General features: G+C 41.1%; 1 protein-coding gene across 1 annotated transcript in view; it reads left to right on the forward strand.

Annotated features, from left to right (window-relative positions):
* Positions 1-730: 730 nt before the first annotated feature.
* Positions 731-25,133, forward strand: part of NAV2 (neuron navigator 2) — a 420,322-nt gene continuing 395,919 nt past the window's right edge. Inside the window, 1 exon segment of the mRNA XM_025200388.1 lies at positions 731-1,902. Coding sequence (XP_025056173.1) covers positions 1,645-1,902 — 258 coding nt within the window. The 5' untranslated portion in view covers positions 731-1,644.

The following is a 25,133-nucleotide window of genomic DNA, read 5'->3' on the forward strand; positions in this document are numbered from 1 at the left end:
CTTTGTAGCACCAAAGTCCCTTTGAGGACCTGAGCATTAGCCTCTCTCTGTCACTCAAGCTATCCTATCTGTAAAAATGGGACTAATGAGCCCTACTTATTTTAGGGAACACAGTGGGACTGAAGCAGAGACCTCAACAGCCAAAAACATAAGGGTCAGCATGAGCTAAAGCTCCAAGCCTCCACAGCAGGGAGCCTGTAGCAGCTTGTTCTCTGTGGAGCGACAGAGAGGAAAACCTATAACTCTATCACATTTACCCTTGCAAGTCCTGAAATGAAAGCTACCGTACACATTCAAGAGTGTTTCTGCTAAAGGGTTAAATTATTCAGACCTTAGTCAGACCAATTCCCGTTGATAGTTCCAGTGGTTGTTTTCCTGGTTGAAGAGTGAGTAAAAACTGAGTAATGATTCAGTGTCATGTGCTTTTAATTTGAAAATGTTTATGCTTTTTTTTTCTCTCTAAATGGGTAGGAAACTCCCTCTGTGCAGCCTGTAACGCATCCTTGCTGTTAGTGAAGCGCAATAAGTGCTGCAGCAGAGCTGTTACAGATCCTGCTTTGTACTTGAGCACAGTCATGGAGTTTCCTGCCAGTTGAAGCCACTCCTCTTTTGCAGAGATATTTTGTTTCTGATTTGAGTCGAGAGGACCAATCAGGGGGCCGCACTGTTTTACTGTACTGTCAGATTGCAACCTTCTCCTCCACCAGCTAATCTCTGTAGCCTTCTTTGGTGTAGGAGCAGCAGGCTGCCTTGAACACACACGATATTTTAGCAGTTCAGTGCTGAAACCTGTTTCAGGGTTGATGTTTAAAATGAGGTGGTGGCTGCTTTCCCTCCTCTTTGACAGCTGAATTTTTCCTCAAGGTTTCATGATCAGCACTGGAGGAGCCAGGGAATTTTGTAACAACTGGCATTCTTTTTTTATTATCGTTTAAATGTCATCCATGGACATTTCTCCTTCTGCTTCAGCATCATTGTCTTGCTCACAGATATTAAGACTAAGAAGCTTGATTCTCTAAGGCTCATATCCAAGGGCATCAGTCATTAACACACTGAGCTACATCTGCTTCTTGGCTAAGACTGAAGAAAAGACATCTTAAGCTGGAAATCCTGCCTGCTCTCTCTGCCTTTCTCTGTGTCTCTAGCACGCACTCGCGCACACACACACACAGGCACAGAACAGGAGGCATATACTGCAGCAGGTCCTTTTTTTATTCCAAAAGGCTGCCTCACTTTGGAGATGCGGTGACAAGATAATGAAGTAAAAGTCTCCTATTGCAAGGAAGGAAATTATAGGAGTCAGCTAGTGAAAGGCTGACTCTGCTGCTACTGCTATTTTACAAGTTAAATAGCAGTAGCAATAGAAGAGGAAAGGAAGGAAGACAGTGGTTAAGAATTTAAAAAGAAAATAGAGGAAACAGGTGGAAGGCTGACAAGACGCTGGAAGGTATTTTAAGCTAAACAGTGTCTTTTTCTTTCATTCTTGTATTTGATAAGCCGTTTTTGAAGCATCCAGATCTAAGCAGGGCTGCCTGAGCATAGCAGCTTCCCAAACGTGTCTTTTCTGTCTCCCTGGCTGCTGCTGCTGCTGCTACTACTGTTGCTGCTGCTGACAGAAACGTGTTAGGAAAGCAGAAAGAGAAAATGCCAGCCATCCTGGTAGCCTCCAAAATGAAATCAGGACTACCTAAACCTGTACACAGCGCTGCTCCCATCCTACATGTGCCGACGGCCAGGACCATTCCTCAGCCCTGTTACCTGAAGTTTGGGAACAAGGTGGAGGTCACCAAGCCATCCTATTCCAGCCAGATACCCCTCAAGTCTCCTCTTGGACATGAGAATGCAGGAGATGGACTCCCACCAAGGAAGAATAGCCCTGTAGAAAATGGATTTGATATGCAGGTTAGAAAAAGGGGCATGAGGGGAATATGGGAGGATGCTTTTTCTTTGGAGCATTATAGAATTTTTGGGGGTGGCATTTTGGATGAGTAGCAGATGGTGGTGGTAGAGGGATATGTTTGTGTGTATTAATGGGGTGTTTTTGGGGTGGCTGGGAGGTTGTGCATTTCCGAGAGCACAAGGTTTGGTAAAGGGCTGATTTTGTCTTTTTTTGTTGGTGGGGCATGGGGTGGGGAGGTTGTTTGCTTTGTATTTGTGCTAGCTTATGTAGTGAGTGTTATTTGTATTTTGCGGGGTTGTGTGTGGGAGGTGGTAGGATGTTGGTTTTGGGGTGCATGCTTTGTATTTTTGGTGGTGGTAATTGTGGTGGGTGTGTTCTGCATTATGTGTTGAACCGTGATGGTGGAATCAATGGGTGTATTTTGTAATTTTGATAGTATGTGTCTTAGAGTACTGGGTATTTCTATGTGTTTTGTATTTGTGTTCATTTGGGGGAGGATTGGGAGGTTTTTTGGGGGCAGTGAACTGCTACATACAGACAGTATGGTATCACTGTCAGATAGTACAGCTGACTGCAATAGTCTTATCTAGGAAATTCATGTCAAGTGGAATTTTCTATCTTTATACTGTGTGTGAATCATAGATACAACTCTTATTTGTAATATGCAATTTACTTGAATACACATACATCTCTGTTGTTCTCCAAGTATGTTTCTTTCTGTATGGAGAGAAGAAATTACGTTCCTCAGCTCATTTAATTTTAGTCAGCTCACTAACATTTTCAGCATAGATCAGATTGCCTATGTGCTGCTGATGCCCCAATATGCTCAATAGCAGTGTAAGCAGATAGTGTGTGTTAGCGTACTACAGCACAAGCAAAGCAGATGGTCTACTGCAGCAAACTGAACTGATTATTACATAGAGGTTGCTGTGTAGCAGTGTGATTCTATTTTGAAAACAGCCCTTCACATTAGGATGTACTTGCCTTCACAGGCATCTGAACCTGGCAGAAGGCAGTATAGCTGCATTGGTGTCGACTTGGAAGATCTTTGCTTTTTATTTATTAATTTTTTCCCCCTCCAGGAATCCTGGGTCATCCCAGCCACCTAGATTTTGCAGTCTGTAGCCTCCTAACCTACTCTCTTAGCAATAGCATAACTGCTGCATTTGGCCTCCTGCCCTGTATTTTAGGGTATGATGCACTCTCTTTGCTTATAGACAGGGTAACGTATCAGGCCAGTCAGACCAGACTAAGCTAACTGTACCAGTTCCTGAGGGAGTGAAAGCAAAAAAAAGGAGACTAGCTACTGCTGATGTGAAGGTGGTGATAGTAAGCCCACTGACCTTTGCATCAAATAGCATGCACTTACAAGAGAGACAAATGCTATTTCTTTTTATACTTCAGTTTTTCCTTCTAAACCTGAAATGTCATCAGAATCTCAGCATATGTTTTTCTTTCTCTGTCTGAGACGCACCTTGGTTTCTGCATATGATTTTTCAGTCCTGCATAAATGATTATTATTTATATATCACCTCCTATTTAAAATAATAAGTTAGGCACAAAGGGGCTGCTCATATCATGCAGCATACATGTAGAAGAGAACAGTATGTTTTTAACCCTAATACAGATGTGAGGCTAAATGCCTCTTTTTTTTATATCATGCTGTGGAAAGTTACTTGAGACTGAATTATATATTCTAACAGGGTACAATTTGGGCAAAAAAGGCAGTCCTTATTGATTTTTGGATAATTTATTGTCATATTCAGTGAAAAACATGCTGAACATGTGCTGTTATTGGCGCAGCAGGAAATCTCATCAGATGGCTAGTACATTTTAGGAATGGTCCCTATATAATTAATATTGAGATTCATTTGGCTCGATCTCTGCTAATCACACATCTTTTATGCTCTGCTTGTTCTTCCCACTCTGGTTCCTAGAGGGCTGTTGCCCCTCGGTACTAATTCAGAGCGGTGGTTTATACCCAGGGATCTCCCCCACTATACAGGTTGTTCCGACCAGATGGCATGTCATCAGCATGAGCATTATCCTCCAAGAAACCTGAAGCTGCATTCAGGTACAGAGGATATTGACTCTTCAGCATCACACCAGAAGTAAAGATATCTAGAATGTTCCCAGATCCAGCATGAACAGCCGTATCCATGGCTATATGCGTATCGTAGGTACTCATTGCCCCCATTACTGTAGTACTGGAGCACCTTGTAATCCTTAATAAATGTACCACGGTGAGGTAGGAGAGTTCTGCTGTCATCATTTTTTGAGACAGGGAATGTAAGGATGATAACTAGGTTGAATAAATACAAGCATACTGTACAATGAATGAGAAAGACAACTTTAATCTTTGAGCAGTAAGCAACCTCTGTGGATCCTCTGTCTATCTCTTACCAACTAATCACCCTAACTGAATGACCAACTAATCACTAGTGTCTCCAACTATCTTACCAACTGAGGGGACCATCTCTCAATTCCCAACCCCTGATGTCTTCCAAGTAAGGGAGTGTCTTAAATAATAACTTATTTCATTACTGGGAACTAAAACAAAGAGATTAGGGGTCATATTCACAGTGCTAAGCATCACACCACCTAACTTTTGGCCTCCAGCCTGGAATGCACAGCTCGGAGATAGATGCCTTAAATCTCTGTATAATACATAGGTCTCAGAATGGGGTTTATGATATCCTGGCATGCTGATCAGGGAGCAGCTTAAGTCAGCCATTATGAACCACTGAAGAGAGGGATGTGTCTAAATCTTCCCCTCTTAGATGCCGACCTGCAGATGGGATTTACAGCCTTGAATCTTTTCCCAAATTAGAGCATACTTACTGGGTTAGGTCTTTTAGGAACATTAAAGGATCTTGCTTGTTTCCCAATAGGAGATTCAGATGAAATATGCAACAAGCTGCTCAGTCATGTCAAGATTGAGACACTTTTGGGCATGCCCAGAAGCAGAACATTAAGGACTTCTGTAGACGTGCAGCGAGGTTGCTCTGACCTGCTGTAAATCCAGTGTGTTGGGGCAGACTCAATTAATCGAGTCTGCTGGAACACAGAGATTAACGCGATCCATCAGCCTCCAATGTCGCGTGTATCAACATCCCCACGCTGAAAAATGACAGTAGGCCTGTTTAAACTACAGCTCATTCAATGAGTTTTAGTCCAAAGCACCCTGCCGCCATTTTTCAGTGTGGAGATGCTGATACACATGATGCTCGGGTGCTTTTAATTAGCGTAGCTCACTAATTGAAGCACGTCCTCTGCCTCCAGGAGCATGTCTATAAATGCCCTAACTGCCTAAGGAACTTTGGTGGCAAAAACCTAGGCTTAGTCTACATGTTTTGTCATGATCGCCCACTGACAGAGCTGTGCCAGAAATCTCCTTTCCCAATCCATTTTGTCAGAATTATAGAGATTCTGTTGTTCAGGCAGGTAGAAAAGCAGAAGTTTCTACCACCATGTTTCCACTAGAGAGCTCCAGCATTACAGCTGTTTTGGCAAAACTATAATCTCAGCAGCCTCATAATGTAGACTGGGTCTCAGGTTTTTACATGATTAGTCAGCACCCAAGTGAGAATTTTAAGGCTAAGAATTTTGGTTTTCAGTATCTAAAATCTACCTAAGTCCACTGAGGATAGCTAAGTCTTTCTGTGGATCTAGTCAGAGATCATCAATCTACAGTCCGTAGCTTGGATCTGGCCTGAAAAAACATTTGATGCAGCCCATAGACATGGGGCTTTGGCGGCATTCAGCAGCACAGGGATTTGGTTGTGGTCACTGCCATAGAAAGAGGAGGCAGCAGCAGACACTTTCCCTATGCTGCCAAGTGGAAACACAGGGGTGACAGTTGGGCACCCACCCATTTACCTGCCTCTGCCCCGAACTGGATCATTTTGACCTGCAGGTTTAAAAAAGGTTGCTGACCACTGCTGTATGTGGCTTATCTAGGGCCACACAGGAAACTTGCATGAAGACGCAGGGAGACAGGTTTCCACGCTCCCAGACTAACCCCCTTATCCTTCCACTTAAGCAAATTTGTTCAGTCACCCTATACTCAGGAGGTTGCTAGTACACTGAGCAAAGCCATGACAGATGGAGAACACCAGGAGGAAACTAGCTATGCAATTTTCCCACCCTGACAGCACTGAGGAGTTACAGCTCCATAGGTGTTTTGATTGGGCCATTGAGGAGGATATATTGAAGCAGCCAAGAGGTTTGGAAAAAGATCTACATAATTATGCCCATTTCCCCAGATTTTACTACCAGAAAGCAGGTGCACATTGAACCCAATATGCACAGCAGACCTTATTTTGTGTCATATGCCAAAAATCTGAAAATCAAGACATTTCAAGGGTGAACATAAAATCAGTGGCCACTTTTGAATATTTTGGCCTTATTCTGTTTGCCTTCATTATCATATGTGCAAAATGGGGATAATATCATCTGCTTCCCAGTTTTACCCATAATTAATGTCATATAAAGGAAGGTATTGTTTAAAGATATTGTTTAAAATCCCACACTTTAGAAAAGCAATGTTTAGTGCATTTTAGAGGCACCTTCCAAAGAAAGCTCCAAAACTCACTCACCTTGACACTGTAAATTGATGCCCCACAGCAGTGGCTTTGTATTTTCACTGATTTGTACATTCCAATCATGTTTCTATGTTGAATTTGTTGCAGAATGAACAATGGTTCTATCCTTTTAAACTGATACCTAAATTGTCCGATTTGAAACACCAACCCATAAATTCTACCCATATATAGAGAGCACTGTTTTGGAAATATTTAACTGTGTTACCACAGAAACTTCCATGTAACAGATAGCAAGATAGGGATCTGTCATATACAGAATGGCATTCACTAGTTATTGTGTAAAGATTCATTTGTATTTTAGGAACTGCTGTTTTTACTAGTGTCTTAAGATGGAAATCTCTGTGGATTTAAATTATTTTGGGGGTACTGCAGGTACAGACAGTATGTCAAATGTTCTGTAATGAGACCAAGGAAACAAATGTTGACTCAACATGTTATAACTTTGTTGTACTGTTTAGGAATACTAGTTAACTATAAAAGATGGCTCTCGATTTAATTATTTTGCTCTTGTGTTGTCCTCTCTTAATTCTATGGAGAGAACATATGAAGTACCTATCTGCCATTGTCTGACAAATCACAGTAATCACAAAAAAATAGGGTTGGCAAGGATCAGACGAGGTCATTTAGTCCACCCTGTTGCTCTGAGTCAGGACTAAGGTTCAAGATCAAGTCCGTTCAGTGACTCTTCAACAACCCAAAATAGCTTGTTCCAGTGCTTAAATATCTTTGTATTTCAAAAGTTTCTCTTGTTGCAAACCAAGGGTAAACATGAAGAACAGGTGAACTGCCTCTCTTTTACATGTTTGAAGACTCCTATCATGATTTCCCTTAATCTGCCCTTTTCTGGACTTTACAAATACAATTTAAAAATTTTTCCCCCATGGGATTTATAAAACTCTTATTCTTTTTGCTCCCTGAACTGTCTTCAAAGTGTTCAAAACTGAACACAGTGCTTCATTTGGGGTTCATCCAATGCCAAGAAGAGCCACCAATATTTTACATAGACACTACTGTTATTACACCACAGAAGGAGTTTCGCCTTTTTGTATCAACATCACCTTGTTCGCTCATATTCAGTTTCTTCTTTGTTGTAATCCCTGTACCCTTTTGTGCAATACTCTCAGTTTTGCTTTTCTACACTTAATTTTTTCCTTCTTAAGTGTAGTACATGAAATTCAAGAAAGATATGTTTAATCTTACTGAAATACTTTCATCCAATTTTTCAAGATGATTTTGAATTCTAATCCTGTTCTCTGTATTGTTGTAGTTCCTTCCCAGGTTCTGTCACCCTCGGATTTTGTAAGTGTACTCTCTGTTCCATCCTCCAAGTCAACTAATGGAACTATTGATTAGTACTGGACCCAGGACAGACAACTGCAGTAGTCTTACTATGTTTTCTGAGTATGAACTTACTATATCCTTCCATCTTGACAGGTAGACACAGGTAACTACCCTTTCATATGCATTTTTTGGAGTCAGTTGTACACCTACCTTTAAACTAGACCTTATTTTTTGGCTTACTTCCAAGAATTCCATGTGACACTGTGTCAAGAGACTTAGCAATATCAAGATTTATCACTTCTCTTGTTTCTTACCTATTATGGAGGTTTCCCCATGAAAAGAAAGAAAGTGGATTGGTTTGACATAATTTCTTCTTGACTTCTCCCTGCTGGATGTTTGTTATCATTCTCTTGGGGTATATAAATCTCTTATTAAACAATTTATTCCAGCATTTTTTAAAAGTTAGGCTGATTGTTTTATAATTCCCTGCTTCCTCTTTTTTTCCCTTTGTTAAAATATAGGTACTAGATTTTCCCATCTTCGGTCCTCTGAGATATCACCTATCCTTAGTGACTTCTCAAAAATAATTGCTAATGGTTCAGAGATTACTTCAGCTAGTTCCTTAAATACTCTAGTGTAAATTTTATCAGGCTTTGCTGATTTGAATACATCTAACTTAACTAAATATTTTTTAACCTGTCCCCCACTCCTTTCTGGCTTGTGTTCAAAGCTGCTGGCTAAAAGTGTGTGAAACATATATTCAAAAATAACCTTTTTTCGTGGAGTCTGAACCAAAAAAAGATATTAAACATTTCAGCCTTCTGTGTCATTTGTTACTCTCCTTTCCCATTAAGCAGTGGACCTTCATCTTTTTTGTTTTTCTGTTATATTTATAGAATATTTTTCTTATTGCCTTTTATGTCCTTTGTTTATTGGTAATTCAGTTTGCACCTTTGTCTCTCTGATTCTGCCATTTTGCCTATGACTTCTGACTCAAAAGGCTGAAGAGAAGATAAAATAATACAAGATAGAACAGGGGCAGGCAATTAGTTTGGGCAGAGGACTGCTTAACAAGTTTTGCAAACTGTTGGGGGCTGCATAGTACCCTGCCCCTTGACAGTTGCCCTGCCCCCTGGTCACCACATGGGACCAGAAGTCCTGCCCCCAAGCCCCTGACCTTTGCCACCACAAGTCCCTCTCCTTGCTGTCCTCTCCCCCTACCCCATACTCCTTTTGGGAGGGGGGGTTGCCATCTTAGAACCAGAAAAAACGCAAATCATACACTAAAACATACGCTGCAACTCCACTCCCTATCTGCTGCCCTGAGCGAGCAGAAGTCTCGCCCAGAAGCTGCTGGCTGGGCTAAGCCCTTCTGCCCAAGAGGGTGGGAGCAAAGTCCAGTAGGGTATGTTTGGGGGTTGTACGCGTGGGTGGCTAGGATGGAGGGAGTGCAAGTCATTGGGGGCACCATGGGCTGGAAGAAAGTGATTGACAGGCCAGATCCAGCCCGCAACTATGTGAGATCCTGCCAAGAGGCTGCCAACATCCCCTGAACAGCTCTAATCTCTTTTTGTGCTGAATGGAGACAATACAGAAATCTAGCCCCCTACCTCTTCAAGGGGCATATTTTTCCACCATGTTATGAAGCAGATATAAAATCCCATGCTCAATATTATGAGATTGATCATGGAATAAAGTACATAAAAGTAAGGAGAGTGGCTAGCTGTTAAGTCAGCATGTGGAAAAGGCACATATGCTAACAATTTTGATAGCACTTGAATAAGTACATGTTAATGAATACCAAATTACAATGTAATGCTCCAGGAATTATTTGTCACCACAAAGAAACCAAGAAAACAATTAATAATTACTTTTTACAGTGATTAGCAGAAGGCATATTAATGATTTATTGCCAAGTGCAAAGGTCTTGGGCATTTATATTGAAGATGAAAGATTTACAAAGTGAACTCATATACTTCTTTTGTTGTCTTTAGAAACCACAAAATGCCCCTTGCTCTCAATGTCCAGCTCCATTTTCAGTCACTGCTAGTTCTCTATCTATTATAAGGATGATGAAGAAAGTACTCATCATGACTTCCATTGTGATTGTAGTAAAATTGAGGCAGGCCTTCAAAATGCCAGTAATTCAGCAGGTTACCATAAACATATACTGCCCTCAGCTCAACCGTCCTCTTGTGTGGAAATACCCAGATTGGGATTTTAAAAAGCACCTAATGTTGCTTAACTTTACACCCATTGAATTCAATTGAATTTTACCTTTTGACTTCTGGGGAAGATTTAAGCCTATGGTGAGTGTTTTTTTTTAATCTCTTGAGATAAACATCTCTTTTTACATTCCACTTTCCATCTATTTGTGCTATTTCTAGGACTCTATTACCATAGTATCTTCATGTTTCAGTACCTTTAATACATTTATCCTTGCAGTACTTCTTGGAGGTAGGGTGGCCTAGTATCCTCATTTTACACAAACAGAACTGAGACATGGAGAGGGTAAAAAGGACTGGCTGAAGGTCCTGTGGGAAGTCTGTCTATGGTGAGCAGGGAGTTGAGCTCAGGTCTCTCCACTCCCTGGTTATTCCTCAACCACTGGAGCATCTTTTACTCTTTCTGGTTTAATTCAATTAAATAAGCTTATGTATATGAACATAAGAGCTTAAGAATTGCCATTTACTGGGTCAGACTATAGGTCCATCTTGCCCAGTCTCCAGTCACACAGTGACAGACAGCGGATGCTAAAAGGGAATGTGAACTGGGTACAACCAGGGTTGTTTTCTCAATCACTGCTCCTCTCTCACTTACAGCCTCTAGTATTTAAGGTCTAGGAAGTTCTGATTCAGAGGCTGTACCCTTAACACCCACGCTCAGTAGGTGCTGATGTCCTTTTTATCCAATCTCTTTTTGAATCTGGCTAAACTGTTAGTTTCCACATCAACAGTCTTCTGACACTTTCTCAAAAACTCTGAGTAGCATTGCAGATTATATTTCCTTTCAAAAGCAATGAGATCACCTGCAGCAGGTAAACGGCATTGGAGAGTAGCATCCTTCCTTGCAAGGTCCACAGTTATATTTGAAGTATTGAATGTACGAACTTGCCTCAATTTTTTATAAGTCTTCTCCTCTTGACAAAAGATACGTTTTCCCTAAGAGATCGCAGCAATGGCACTTCTAGACAAGTAACTGCTTTGTGGCTCTTGGGAACTTGATGCAGAATATGCATATGCAGTTGATGGTCTTGCAGCTGCAGCACTGGTATCTTTCTCATACTTCTTTTCCAGTCTCTTAATGTGTTCTGCATTTATGAACTGGCCATAATATGTTGCATGATAAAGAATATGACATGCATCTGCCTCCATGTTCATAGACTCTATCTGGTCCAATGTGTTGATGAATCGATGAACATTATATTTCTTCTGTTTGGATGCAGATTCCAGGAGCTGATGCAGACCTTGTTCTGTTGCCTGATGTGCTTTCTCCTTTGTTTTTCCCTACCTTTACCATACTCCTCTTGGCATATAAAGCATTTGCACCAATCAATTTTTACTTCTCTTCCCCTTTGCTTTTGTAAGACAGCCACTGGCTCCATCTTCAGTGTTCAACCTGAAAATATAGAAGGCACGTTATATTCTATGGATGTGCAATTATATTTCATTTTCCAGAAAAAAATGTTGTTTAAAGAAAAACATTCTTAAGAAAAGCACTAGCCAATATATATTAATGTCAGAAACACACAGATTGCTGTAATCCATCTCAATATTAATTCCTGCAGTAGAGAGATGGATTTTCTGGTCAAGGAAATGTTCGCTTTAAAAAAAACAACAACAATGTGCACATTGTAACAAAAACTTTGTGCAAACATCATTTTTAAGGCCTTTTCTGAGATCTATGTTTAGATTAATCTGGTGGCAATGAGTCCCACACTTTAATGATATAATGTGTGAAAAAGAACTTCCTTTTTTAGCCTTAAACTTACTACCTCTTTTCATTTTGTGACCCCCTGGTTCTTGTATTGTAAATAGTAAATAATATATCCTTATTTAATTTCTCTTCACCATTTAGTAATTTGTAAACCTCCCCCTCAAGCATCTCCTTTCTAAATTGAATAGACCTAGCGTCTCTGGTCTCTTTTCATATGGAAGCCCCTCCATACCACTATTTATCCTTGGTGCCCTTCTCTAGTTGTTCTGTAACCTTTCTGAGGTGTGGGGACCAGAACTGGGCACAGTATTCAAGGTGTGAATGCACCATGGATTTATAAGGGACCATAATGATACTTTCCATTTTGTTTACAATTCCCTTCTTAATAATTTCTAACATTTGGTTTGCCTTTCTGATGCCTGCTGAGCACTGAGATGATGTTTTTAGCGAACTATCCACAATGACTCCCAGATCCTTTTCCTGTGTGGTAACGGCTAATGTGGAGCCCACCATGCTCTTTTTGTATTCTCACTGCCCTGAAACACCTGTTTTCTATTTTTCCCCCTGCCTACTCTATTTTTCCCCAAGACTAAAGTCCCATAGCATTTGTGTTGTCCCTAGCATTTATTGCAGTCTTTGCTACTTACTGTGTTAGCCATTCTTGTGTACTACAAGGCTTATTCTGATCTATATGGAGCCGCTGTGCTCAAATCCAGCAATGAGTTTGTTTTCGAGAATAATTTCCTCTTAGTTGTTGCTCTTTGCCCGCTTGTACACCTCAGTGTACTGTCTGTCTTTCTACCTGCAGGAGTACATTGTTCTGACAGATTTTAAGGGTTTCTTACATCTTTTACTCATTCTATAATCTATAAAATGTCTCTGCTTAAAAGAATGATTTTTGCTTTTTCTAATTCATTTACTCTTCATACCTTCTAATTTATACTTGTTTGCACTAAATTCATAAGCCACTTATCTACACATGTACCTTATCTTTCTAGCTGTATCTCTGCTTTCATTTCACTGTTACCTGATCGTCATAGTCTAGTAATGTTTGCAGATGGATAAGATCCTTTTAATGTGTGTACAATGAGTGTGTGAAGGTGGGGTAGCTCAGAAATAAGGAGCATTTTGCGTGTACCAGAGCATCAACCTGACTAGTCTGGTATCCTATACAAGTACTCCTAGCAGTCTAATACCTTGCCAATCCAGTGCATAGATACTGTGTTAAAATAGCATCCTGTGCTCTCCCGCAAAATGCTTCCATTAAAAATAAGCCAATGCCTCCATTGAAAACATCACAATGGCACACACAGTAGATATGGTCAGGGGTAAAAAGGCTGTAGTTGTGAGCATAGCTGGTTTCTTTTATATTCCCACTGTCTCAGACCTCTAAGACTATCACCTTTTGATGCGACTCTCTAGAAAACGCACATCAAACTTAAAATAATTTATGTAAAACTTGTCACTAAATTAAGGGAGGAAATTGATGAAACAGGATTTTATCTTTTCACCACCTACATACCAAGATAATAGGTACCTAGAAGGTACCAGAAGGAACGAGGCCTCAGAATGTCCTTTTTCTATTCTGATAAAGTTTGAAATGCCCAATCACTCAATTTTTTTGTGATCTTTGTATGGAAGAGAACTGAACTGGAAGTATTTATTGCTTCCCCCTAATTTTGTTGAAGGGGTTAATAGCACTCAGTTCCAAGTGAGAGAGACTACAGATTTTTTTGGATTGAAAAATCCTACACTGAGTCTCTTCTATGAACCCAGAGTTGGTTTTATTCCTAGTTATTTGCTAGTGAGCAGTTTGTTGAACATTTTAGTGTACTCCATAAACTCAGTTTCCAGATTATTAATCTGGAAGTGAGATAATATCTCATTTACATTGATTTAGAATTTTAATGGTCTTAGCCTATAGGTGCCTTTTACTGTTTTTTTCTACCAAATTGGGCCAAATTGGGTTTATTGATATCAACAATTAGTTTGTTGTTAAACTTCCTAAATGTATAATATGAAAACAGTACCATAGGAGACCTTAAGAAAATCCTATTTTGACTAGTTCAGCTGTTGGACCTTCAATGGTACATGACCTTTTCCATTACTCCATTTTTTTTCATTCCGGTTTTTGGCCAACTTACATTTTGGCCAAAGTTTTCACTTTTATTCTGATAGATATCAAGAGATGCTACATTGAAGTCAGTACCCCAAGGGCCTTGCTCTGCTTTCTTTTGTTTCCATGACTGATATAAATATGCCAGACTTACATTTGGGTAAGAGTACAATTTAGCCCATTGACATCAGTTTTCTTTTTTCTAGGGCTGAATTGTAGAAACACAACCACATACTGATTCATTCCTTGGAGAAGTTTACCTGGCTAAAAATAAACTAGTTAAATATTATTTTTAGAAACATTTATATTTAACTCCTATAAATTGCTAGGCTCTCTGTGTATTATTAGGCATGAACTGTTGGTACATTTTGTAACAGGAAGCTGCTGGTTTTCCATTCACCAAGAACTGGAATTCAGTCAAGCACTTGTCACTTACTTCCAAGCCTCTAAATTTATCTGAAAATTGTTCTTTCTGAAATAGTTTGTGGAAACATGTTAAGTTTCTATAGTTTTGCAAAGCACAGAGTTGGATATAATTTTGCAAACATAATAAAGAGAACATTTATTTAAGCAAATAATAGAAAAAAACAGAGGTTTTTATTTAAATAAGTCTGAGACCCTAGGTTTTGCAAGTCACACCACCTTTTTTTCCCTTGAAAGTATTTTTAAGTGTGTTGCCCTTGGATTACATTTCATCCAGTTCTTGGCTCTTTTTTAGAACTGAAAGCAGCATGTGGGAAAATCATAAAGAAAATATCTATTTCAAAATCTCAGTATTATTGATACCTTATACTGTGATAAGTGTCTGTGTCTTATCATAGGTTGTGGGCTTATCAGATCTTGTAAGTCTTTGTTTCTTCCTAAACTTGCTCTGGAACTCTACAATATGCTTAATCTCTTCTCTTGAATTAATCCTTTGACCCCTTTTCCAATTTCCAACTCCGAGTATTTGTTTTTTTTATTGTACGCCCTAGTGGTAAAATGGTTTCTCTACTTCTGTGTGTCAGGCAACCTCTGTCTCCCTGTTCAACTCCATTTTACCTCATCCTTCATTGCTGTGGCTCTACCTGCTTATTTCCTACCGGTTGTTCTTTATGTAGTACTTATCTTTTAAACTGTAAGGAGTTTGCAGTAGTGATCTTGTTTGATTATGTTTTGTCAAGCGTTGTATACTTCTTTGGCATCATGCAAGTAGCAAATAGTGACGAGCGCTTGCATAGCTGAAGGAACCTGAAGAAACTAACAGCTCCAGAAAGTACTCATATGCTACTTCCGAAACAGTGGATATCCATGGGTTTTCTGCATTATCCATGTAGTCAGGGAAACTTGTGGAAGCTGGGAAAGGTAATATCGGTGACTGTCTTTCAACTTTGCTATAGACTCAGTAGATTTTAATTCAGTAGTAATGGTTGGAAGGAGGTATAGTCCTAATTGTGTTTAGTAGGTTCCCAAATTCATCAGTCCTAATTTTGGAGTCAGAAATCCTCCCGTTCCCAAGACTGTGGGGCACATCTACATGAGACAGTTCCTGCAGAGCTGCCTAATTATCTCTGTAGTAAAGTCCCAATGTCTACACATGTGGCCCTGTTAGGCCACAGGAAACTAATTAACTCCACTGCAAGTTAGTATGTGCAAATACAAGTACTATCCTATGGCGGAGATCTGTAGTGTGCCACAACGCACGGGTAGACGGTGACAGAGCTGGTTGGGGCACAAGGTGGCTTCAGTGCAGGAGCTGCCTGCAGGCTAGCTCCTCACTGGAGCACCCTTGTACTCCAGTCAGCCCCTCCACAGCATGCTGAACCAGGCTGGGGCAGCCTCAGGCTGCCAGGCTGAACCTCTGGGGCCCCTGCCAGTTAGGACTGCTTCAACCCAGCTCAATGTGCTGTAGTCCTGGGCACACATTCAAACGCGGTGTCTAGGAGCAATAAACTCTGGTGTGATTGTGTTGGAGTGTACTGCTCCATGCTAATGGCACATGTAGATGCACCTACCAGGTCCGATTTGTTTTTCCTTCAGACGTAAAGATAGAACACAGAGGGGAGATGAAGCATTACATTTGACAGGTCCAGCCATTCACTGAGCAGTGATTATGACAGTTGCTAGTCTGAAACTGGGGAGGCACAAAGCAGGCTTTAGGTAACTGTAAAGATCAAGACAGAGAAGTCTCATATAGTCTGGCTCATCTTTCTTCACTATTGGAGTTTCTGGCTGTGCATATTCAAATAAACACTGTCTCCATAAAAGAGGTAGTTTGAGTTATTGTACAGCTTCAGAAGCAGTTGCTCACATTGCTGGGAATTCCTATATGAAGTGCTGTTTTGAGGAGAGAGGACTATCAGAGAACCTTCTTGGTCTTCTTGTATCTACTCTCTTGTTTACCTAATCAGTACAGAGCTCAAGAAGCTGCCTATGTGGAATCATAGAAAGTTAGGGTTGGAAGCGATCTCAGCAGGTCATCTAGTCGAACTTCCTGCTTAAAGCAGGACCATCCCCAACTAGATTGTTCCAGCCAAAGCTTTGTCTATCCAGGTTTTGAAAACCTCCAAGGATGGAGCTTCCACCACCTCTCTGGGTAACCTGTTCCAGTGTTTTACTACCCTCCTAGTGAGAAAATTCTTCCTAATATCTACCCTAAACTTCCCTTGCTGCAACATGGTAGACTGCTGCTCCTTGTTCTGTCATCTGCCATCACTGAGAATAGTCTGCCTCCATCCTCTTTCGAACCTCCCTTCAGGTAGTTGAAGTCTGCTATTAAGCCCCCTCTCAGTCTCCTCTTTTCTAGACTAAATAAGCCGAATTCCCTTAGTGTTTCTTCATAAGTCTTGTCCCCCAGCCCCCTCACCATTTTGTCGCCCTCCACTGGATTCTCTCCAATTTGTCCATATCTTTTCTGTTGTAGAATTAATTGTTGATTGATACCAAGACATCGTACTCATTTGCACTATTAAAAATAACTTGTAGGCTAATAGTAGTGGGTTAAACATAGATTGCGAAAAGATAATTAAAAAAAAAAAAGTACAAACTCTTTCTCTTCCGGTACCCTCCCGGTTTGTCTGTTACATGGCCATTACATTAATTGCCAGAATGAAACTTATCTCTAATTATCCCAGCTTCTTATTTGTGCTTCCTAATCATGTGATATTCTGATAATTCTGCAAAAAGCCTGAGCCTGAATTGATTCAATCTTTACAGGTTAGTCTAACCTGGCTAGGCTAAATCAGTTTTGTAACCAGACAGACATCCCAGAAATTCAGGCACATGCCTGCAGTGGCTCAGGCTAGAAGCCAGGGGGCTAGAGCAGCCCTTCCTTCCCTTGCATAGCACTGAGCTGAGCGGGGCATGGCCAGGCCCCAGCAAGATGCTCTGATTAGCCCAGCAGGGAGTTGATAAGAGTTTGTCACACCTAACTCAGTGTTTATTACCCCATTAAGAAAACAACAGAGGGACATTACCAGCTATCCATTGATTCAGCACCAACCCTAGCCAGCATGTGGTCTGCTAGCTAATACATAGACTCCTCCTCAGCAAGGCAGAGGGGAGGGGGGATTTCTTGCTTAGCAGGGAGTGGTGGTGGGGGGGGCAGGGAAGCAGCCCTCATTCTCCGGATTTGCAGTCAGGGAGAAGAGGGGAGGGGCCAGGCCTACTGTGGAGCGGAGAGTGCCACCCAGTCAGAGAGCATGCAGGGATGCTGGGGGAGTCTGATTTATCTTAAACCAGCAACGGGTCTGGGACAGACATTGCATAAACCGGTTTGAGCCAAATTAGTTAAATCTGATACTACATTCAGTCAGGTTTATCTCAGTTAACCAGTTTCAGCCATTTTCAGACTGGTTTATGTGCATTGAACATCTGTTCTGTTACAAGTTTAAACCAGTTTCAGATCACTTAAACCAGTTTCTGTGTAATGTCTGCCCCTAGCCTTTAAGACCATGCTTTAAAAATGCTTAAAATGGTCTGGTTTAGTTTGATTGCTGACCAGTCAAGAATGAGAAAGGCTGTGCACATTGTGGGATTGTCTGTGCTGGTCAGGCTCGCTCACTTAGGGCATAAGTGGAAAAGCATTTAACTGGGATTTTACTGTGGGTGCTAGTTCCCACCTTGTATTCCTCTGTGAGCCACATGAGATGTGCCAGGGTGAAGATCTGGTCATCCCTTTCCATCTTAAAAATCTTAGCCAAAAAACTGGCTGCTGAAAAGCTGGCAATAAGATATGTGTTCTGTAGTTTGGAGAAGGGAGTGGAGAGTTCATGTCCAATTGCTAGGCAACAGGATGCCAGGGGAATGCTAATGAATTTGCTTTAATTTACAAAACAAAACCACTTTGCTTTTTCAAGAGAGGCTGTTGCCTAGGATCCTATTTCCAAGCAATTGGATACAAACTGTCCTCTCCCTTCTCTAAAGCAGGGAAGATTTAACGTTCTTTTGACTTACTAGAGGTGGCAGCTCTTGTGACCCTTTGACATGTATTGTTTTTGACCATGTACTTCAGATATATTATAGAATTTAACCCTTTGACTCCAGACTTATTTGCATGTATGTTCCTGAGAGACTCATGTCTGTCCTTGTCTGTAAATACTCTACAGTTTAGAAAGCATCACAAAGAAATCTCATCTTGTCCCCAGGAGAATACAGGGACTTTCTTTCTGGTTGCTTTCCAAAAGAGTTAACTTGTGTAGGAGATAGAAAACTGAGTGGGTATAGGACCATGCTCCTGCATGCAGAATCCCCATTTAAAAAGAGAAACTTCTAATTTTGTGGGAGTGCCCCTGAGAACATGTCTTGAAAAATTCAGGCAGGGGCAGGCTGCCTGTCCATTCAGAAATACCTGCTATTTACAGAAAATAAGTCGGCATTAGGGCTTATTAGCAATGGGCCACCCTTGCAGCAGCAACTTGCATTCTGGTTTGTGGCTAGGGGGCATTGGCACACCATTGTGCTTAGTCATTTCTGAAGTGGTGGGTAGGGTAAGAGCCACTAATTGTATTGCTTATCAGTACCATCTACTGGTCAATTCATGCATCTGCAGCCAAGCAATTTCACTTTATTTCCAGAGGGATTTCACCATACTTTTAGAACTGGAGAATCTCCTTTCTTCAAAGTTCAGAGCAGGAAGAGGAGAAAAAAATCTAATGTGTCCTAGCAGAGTGGATTCTGCTAGGGTAGAATCATACTCACACAGCCGAATACAGGGAAATTCAAAGGACAGACCCTGACTGAATGATCTGAGCTGTAGTATCTTTTCCTTACTGAACACTAGTGGTGATCGTCTTCTCTGATATAGAAGAATTGGTGGTGGTGAGAAGGGAGTGATGAGTGATGCCTTTACTTTTTTCCCCTCGCCATCTGTCTCCTACAAGGGCTCTATTCTGAATGATTAGTTTTGGAGGAGCTGTTTTATGAGGCCTGGTGTTCTAGTAGATAAGGTATTGCACTAGGACTACGGAGACCTGAGTTCATTTCCCCACTCTAATGCCAATTCCCTGTGTGATCATGGAGAAGCACCTGTGCTTTGGGTCTTATTCTTCCTATCTGAATAAGATGGGTAACATTTCTTCTCCACTTGACAAGTATGTTTATGTTGATGTTTGTCAGGATATCAAAGGCCAGGTAGTAATATGGATGCTGATCATCCTACATGCTGTACAAATTTTGTAGTGGATATTATGCTATCCATATATACAGTTTTTGAGAACCTGGTTGTGGTACCTGTGGCATGGTTTGTCTGTCAGTCAGGCCAGCAAACTCAGCTTTTTTATTTAGAATTTCTTTTAAATTCCCCTGGTGGAGCAGCTTTGCTGCTCCCCTAGAAAATTAAACCAGATTCAGAGGATCTGAAATAAAAAAAACAAATCTGCAAAGTCCTAAAACACTGCCTGCAAGATCAGGGATGCGGCTGTATAACTTCAGGTTTGTGCTGAAGCTTAATCAGTTGCCACAACTCTTTGAACCAGATAAAAATTGGCCCTCTTTACTGCCTCCTGAGCTGTCTCTTCACAAAGAAGGAATTTGCACTGAATTATGGAATGAGTGGGAGAGAAAATCTCTCTAATCTTCCATTGCAATATACAGGCTAGTGAGAACTGCTTTTTGGTGCAGGGCAGTAGTTCTCAACCTGTCCATCGTCGCGGGCCAGAGGAGTGATGCGGGGCTGGTTTGCGGGCCTAATTCAGTGTGGGGTTGGTCCACAGGTGTGACCCTGTGCACCCTTTGTTCCCCTGTGTGGCAGAGTGATGTCTGGGTTTTGCTGTGGCTGTGGGCTTTGGCACTGCAAGTAATCTCTTCCCCCTGCCAAATATATGAACCTGCAAGGAATCCCATGGGACACATCAGGCCCACGGGCAGATGGAGTACATCTGGTCCATCAGAGGTAGCAGCGACTCCGGGCTCTGTCAGTTCTGTGCTGCTAGGTCAGCAATTAAAGTCTGACTAAATGGCAGACCCACTTTATTACAAAGCCTTGCAGAAGGGACAGATTTGAAGGTTTGTTGTCCCCCTGACTAATCAGTTCATTTTAACTAATTTTGCTATGCTGCTTAACAGTTTATATAAACTCATCTTCAAAGACAAAACCCCAGTCCTTGGCCATCTTACACACATGTAGACTTCAGCCATCACAGGAGTGAAGGAAGTGCCCCTTAAATCAGAATTGTAAATGTCACTGCAGTATTTCTCCCTAAGTGCTTGTGCTCCCTTCTCCTTTTATTTTCTATAGTGGCTGAGGTGGCAGGTTTGGGTTTGGTCAATGGTTCACATCATCTATAACATTGCTGTTAAATGCTAACCTCAAATGGATGGTAGCTAGGCTAATTTGCATAGTTTAAAATGCCAGCTCAGTTAATGCAGGGTGGCTGGTGTGCACTTAACTCCTTTAGAAGGAGGTTTTATAATACTGAGCAGACTACATTATCCAAGACTGCCCTCCATTTCTTTTTTTTAACTATTTGGTCCCCTTCCTCCATCATTAGCCAATAGTTGTGTATCGCAGGCATGTCTACGCTTCAAGGATCTTATCACCTAACTGGTAAATCCTGCAGGGTGATGAACATCGATAAGCAACTCACCTTACAGGATTGAATCCAACTTAATGTGATATGTTGAAAGAAGATGAGGTTCGTCAGCAGTGAGGATATGCGTGCAATCCTGAATTTCAAAGATTACTGTTTATTTTCTGTATCCAAAGGCTACAGGCATGGGTCATAACTCCATCATTATGGAATTAGGAAATTCCTTGGTTCTTGGCATTGCTGCCAGCAGTGAAACATTCTGATGGCATGAAGAGCTGAAGGATCAAGGATTTTTTACTTTACCCTGAAATAATTAACACAGACTTAATGAGGGGAAGGTGGTAGCATAATCTTTTAATACTCACCCTCTTTGAAATTGACCTTGTCACGGGCAGATTCTGCATGAGAGATGACTGTGATAAACATAATCTCATTATATCAGAACCTCGTAGAACCGGTAACATTTTCTTTCAAGATTTTCTTACCTTCCCTAAACAATTGGCCTCCTGACATGCCATTGAAGTCAGAGTACCCTCTTAATTGAATCGTAAGATTTTTTGCCATGAAATTAACCTTGACGGAGTAAAGTACTACCCAAACTCTTTCTCTTCAAGCCCTTTATTATGTGGCAGCATGAATGAGGTACCCAGCTGAGGTTCTTGTGGAGAAAATGGTTAAATTTTGTTGTTACAAAAGTCACTAATCTCAAGTTAACTTCGCCGAACTAAGGAAGAAACCACATCTTTTCAGTTCCTTTTAAAGTGATCAAGCCTTTCTAGACAGAACTATACAGTGCTGGTATTTTTATTACACTCTTAAATCTTACAAGGCAGTGCATAATTATTCATTTGGTATCAATGCTGATTTCATTGCACACAGACATATGAAAGTAGTGTCTGTCTGAGAGAAAGGAGAAACCTCCATCATGAAGACTGATTAGTGTCTTCTTGTCCAGAGAATGAAACCTCTAGGCAGGTGACTTCCTATAATTTTCCTTCATGAATGAAGGCAAGATAAAGTGCCCTTCATGGATGAGACAGTCTGTCATTTAGTCTTACCTTGTGGATGCATGAGTAAATTACCTGCTGGTCATTAGTGTGCATGCATGCTGTGGAAGATTACAGCCCCTGCCATACGGTCAAATAATTCATTGTCGTGTAGCATGTACCTGCAGTATAGCTAACTTAAAACCTTGCATATTATCTCATCTAGAAAACAAAAATGGGTTGGGGCATTAAAAAAAAAATCATACAAAATTATTTTTGGAGGCAATAAGCACATGTAGGCAGAATTTACCAGTCCTTTAGAAAGGATTGCAAACAATTTTGCAACATATTTTACAAGGTTTTGTATGGAATTTCTTGGTGGCTTTTTACATGGGCAAATCTAAGTAAAGTGCTAGTCTGAGACTACCACTCTTCTCTGTGTCACATTTATCTCTATGCTTCTCGAATGGAAGCCGTTTAGCTGACCTTACATTCTTTTATATCTATTCAGTCTCTGAGCAGTGACAAGCTGGTAAATGTATCAATGAACTGTGCCACTGAAACACTTATGTGCTGTCCATTATTACTATTATGTTTTACTTGATTAAGAGGAAAGAGCTTTTTTGTGAAAGTCCTTTTCTCCATGAATATAAATTTTCCAAGGATCTAGCCCTGACTTCCAGCTCCTTGTGTTTTATTTTTATTACTTCTTAACATATTTATTTTTCACTCACCATTTTAGTAAGAATGATGAAATGGCCTTTTTTGTGCAGGAGGACAGGAAAACCAAAGGCCTTGTTGCATTGGACACTTAGTACAAGTTAAATTTGTCCAGTATTAAAGTTAGAAAATCTTCTGAGCGGTTGCATGGCAATGTTTACTACTGTCTCTAACATGCATGGTTCACTGATTCTTGGTCCCAGCCCTGGCATGGCACAGGAGTCTTGAACTAACTCTGGTGTGGTGGGGTTTGACTTCCTGGTCTTTGGGCACCCAAGATCTTTCATCTTGGTCCTGGAGGAACCTGACAAGTGAAAGATCCAGGAGTCTTTCTCTGGCCGTATGTGGCTTCCCTTGTTCCACCTGGAGTCCTGGCAAAGGCTGTTGTCACAGCTGGGCGAGGACTGCAAATTGCTTGTATTATCTCCACAGAGCAGTCCGATGATAGCTGAATGTGTGTTACTTAATATCAACTGGAGAGACTCCTAACATAAAAAGATGTAACTTTTCTATGATACAAGTGCCTTTGGCTCGTGTTTTACTGCTTGAACACAGAGGGTGTTTTTAGACATGATCCAGGATGGGGAGAGGATATCCTGTCCTGAGAGCCGCTCTAATTAAAATGCCTGCAGCCTCTAGTATATTCAGCATCCCATGCTTCAATGTGGTGGCAGGGATGTTTTAACTGAAGTTTGTAGAATGAGCTTTAGTTAAAGCACCCCTGCCACCATTTTGAAATGTGGAGATGCTGAATACATGAGATGCTGGAGCGTTCTGATTAGAGTGCTCCAGCACACTTGATTTAATTGAGTCCGCTCCAGCACTTTCTAATCGGAACACATCAGTGCACCTGATACCCATAGTTCTTGGTGTTTTAAGTGCATTTAACATGTGCTAAATGTAATGTATGACATGGCCTCAGTTTTACCATGTCTGTCGTCCAAGCCCCTTCACAGGAAATGTAGTAAGACTAGCTAGGTCGCAGCTGGAGTACTGCATCCAATTCTGGGCTCCACAATTCAGGAAGGATGTCGAGAAGCTTGAAAGAGTCCAGAGGAGAGCCATGCACATGATCAGAGGGCAGGAGAATAGGCCTTATGAAGAGAGGCTGTGAGCTATGGGACTCTTCAGCCTGGAAAAGTGCAGGCTCAGGGGGGCCCTGGCGTCTGCCTATAAGTACATAAAGGGTGTGCATCAGGATCTGGGGGAACATCTGTTCACCAGAGCACCCCAAGGGATGACAAGGGCCAATGGTCACAAACTCCTCCAAGACTGTTTTAGGCTGGACATAAGGAAAAACTTCTTTACTGTCCGAGCCCCCAAGGCCGGGAATAGGCTCCCTCCAGTGGTTGTGCAAGCACCTACTCTGGACTCCTTTAAGAAGCGTTTGGACACTTATCTTGCTGGGATTCTTTGACCCTAGCTGACTTCCTGCCCTTGGGGCAGGGGGCTGGACTTGATGATCTCCTGAGGTCCCTTTCCACCCTAATGTCAATGAAATCTGTGAAATCTCGTGCTGGTGATACCCTTATCTTGGAAGTACCATGTGTTTCTACCCCATTTAAGAGTCTTACATTTTAAGTAGTAGAGATGAAGGAATAGTCCAGTTGATTACAGCACTAGCTTGGGTCTTGGGAGACCTGTGTTGACCTCTTTCCTTCACCCAGCCTGCCCATGTGACTTTGGGCAAATCATGTAGTTTCTCAGTGCTGCAGTTCCTCATCTGTAAATTCCCTTACCTCACAGGGGTGTTGTGAAAATAGATGCATTACAGATCACAAAATGCATAGCTACTATGGTAACAGGGCCTTTACAAATACCTTAGATACCTCTCAAGCCTTCAATCCTCAGTGTGGAATACTGTCTTCTTGCATCAACTCTGCCTTGAGCTAAGATTTAAATCAAAATAAAGAGGATTTGTTTAAAAATCCTTTCCCATCAAGGATTTATGGATTTTAATAAAGTGTGTAGAGAAACAAGACATGTCACCATTTTTATGCTGAGTAGGGAAAATGAGCTCATCTTTAAGCAGAACAGATACTATTATTTTGTCCTATCTCCTGAAAACAACAGTGCATCCTTTAATGCTGAAAATAATTTGAGGAAAAGATAAGAATCTAAGGGCCTGTGCACATAATTTGAGACAGTAATGAGAAGTTTGTGGGCTGTGGGTTACCATCTGCACTCCACTTTGATGCCATCTGCCCACAAGGAGAATATCACCATAGGGGAAAATAGCAGGATGTCCTGCAATTATCTAGCCACATAACCACCAGTTACACATGGCGACATTCTGAGATTTGTAAAGAAATCCAAGCCTTTGATAGCATTGATCTGAAAAAGAGAGAATAGGATAAAAACAGAGATCTGTGAAATTTTGGAGGGCTGGGAAGCTGAAGGAGAAGGTTTTCAAAAATTGCCCCATGAATTCACTGGATGACCATGTTAAGAGAAACACTATATGTATAGACTATGAATTTATACCATGCAACGCTCTAAACTGCAAACTATTTGTGAAGAGTAGAATTATATTAATTTATGCTATTCCCACTGCTACTGTGGTTTAAAAATAGCTTCATTTCT

The sequence above is a fragment of the Alligator sinensis genome, unplaced genomic scaffold (assembly GCF_000455745.1).
Source record: "Alligator sinensis unplaced genomic scaffold, ASM45574v1 scaffold442_1, whole genome shotgun sequence".
NCBI lineage: Eukaryota > Metazoa > Chordata > Crocodylia > Alligatoridae > Alligator > Alligator sinensis.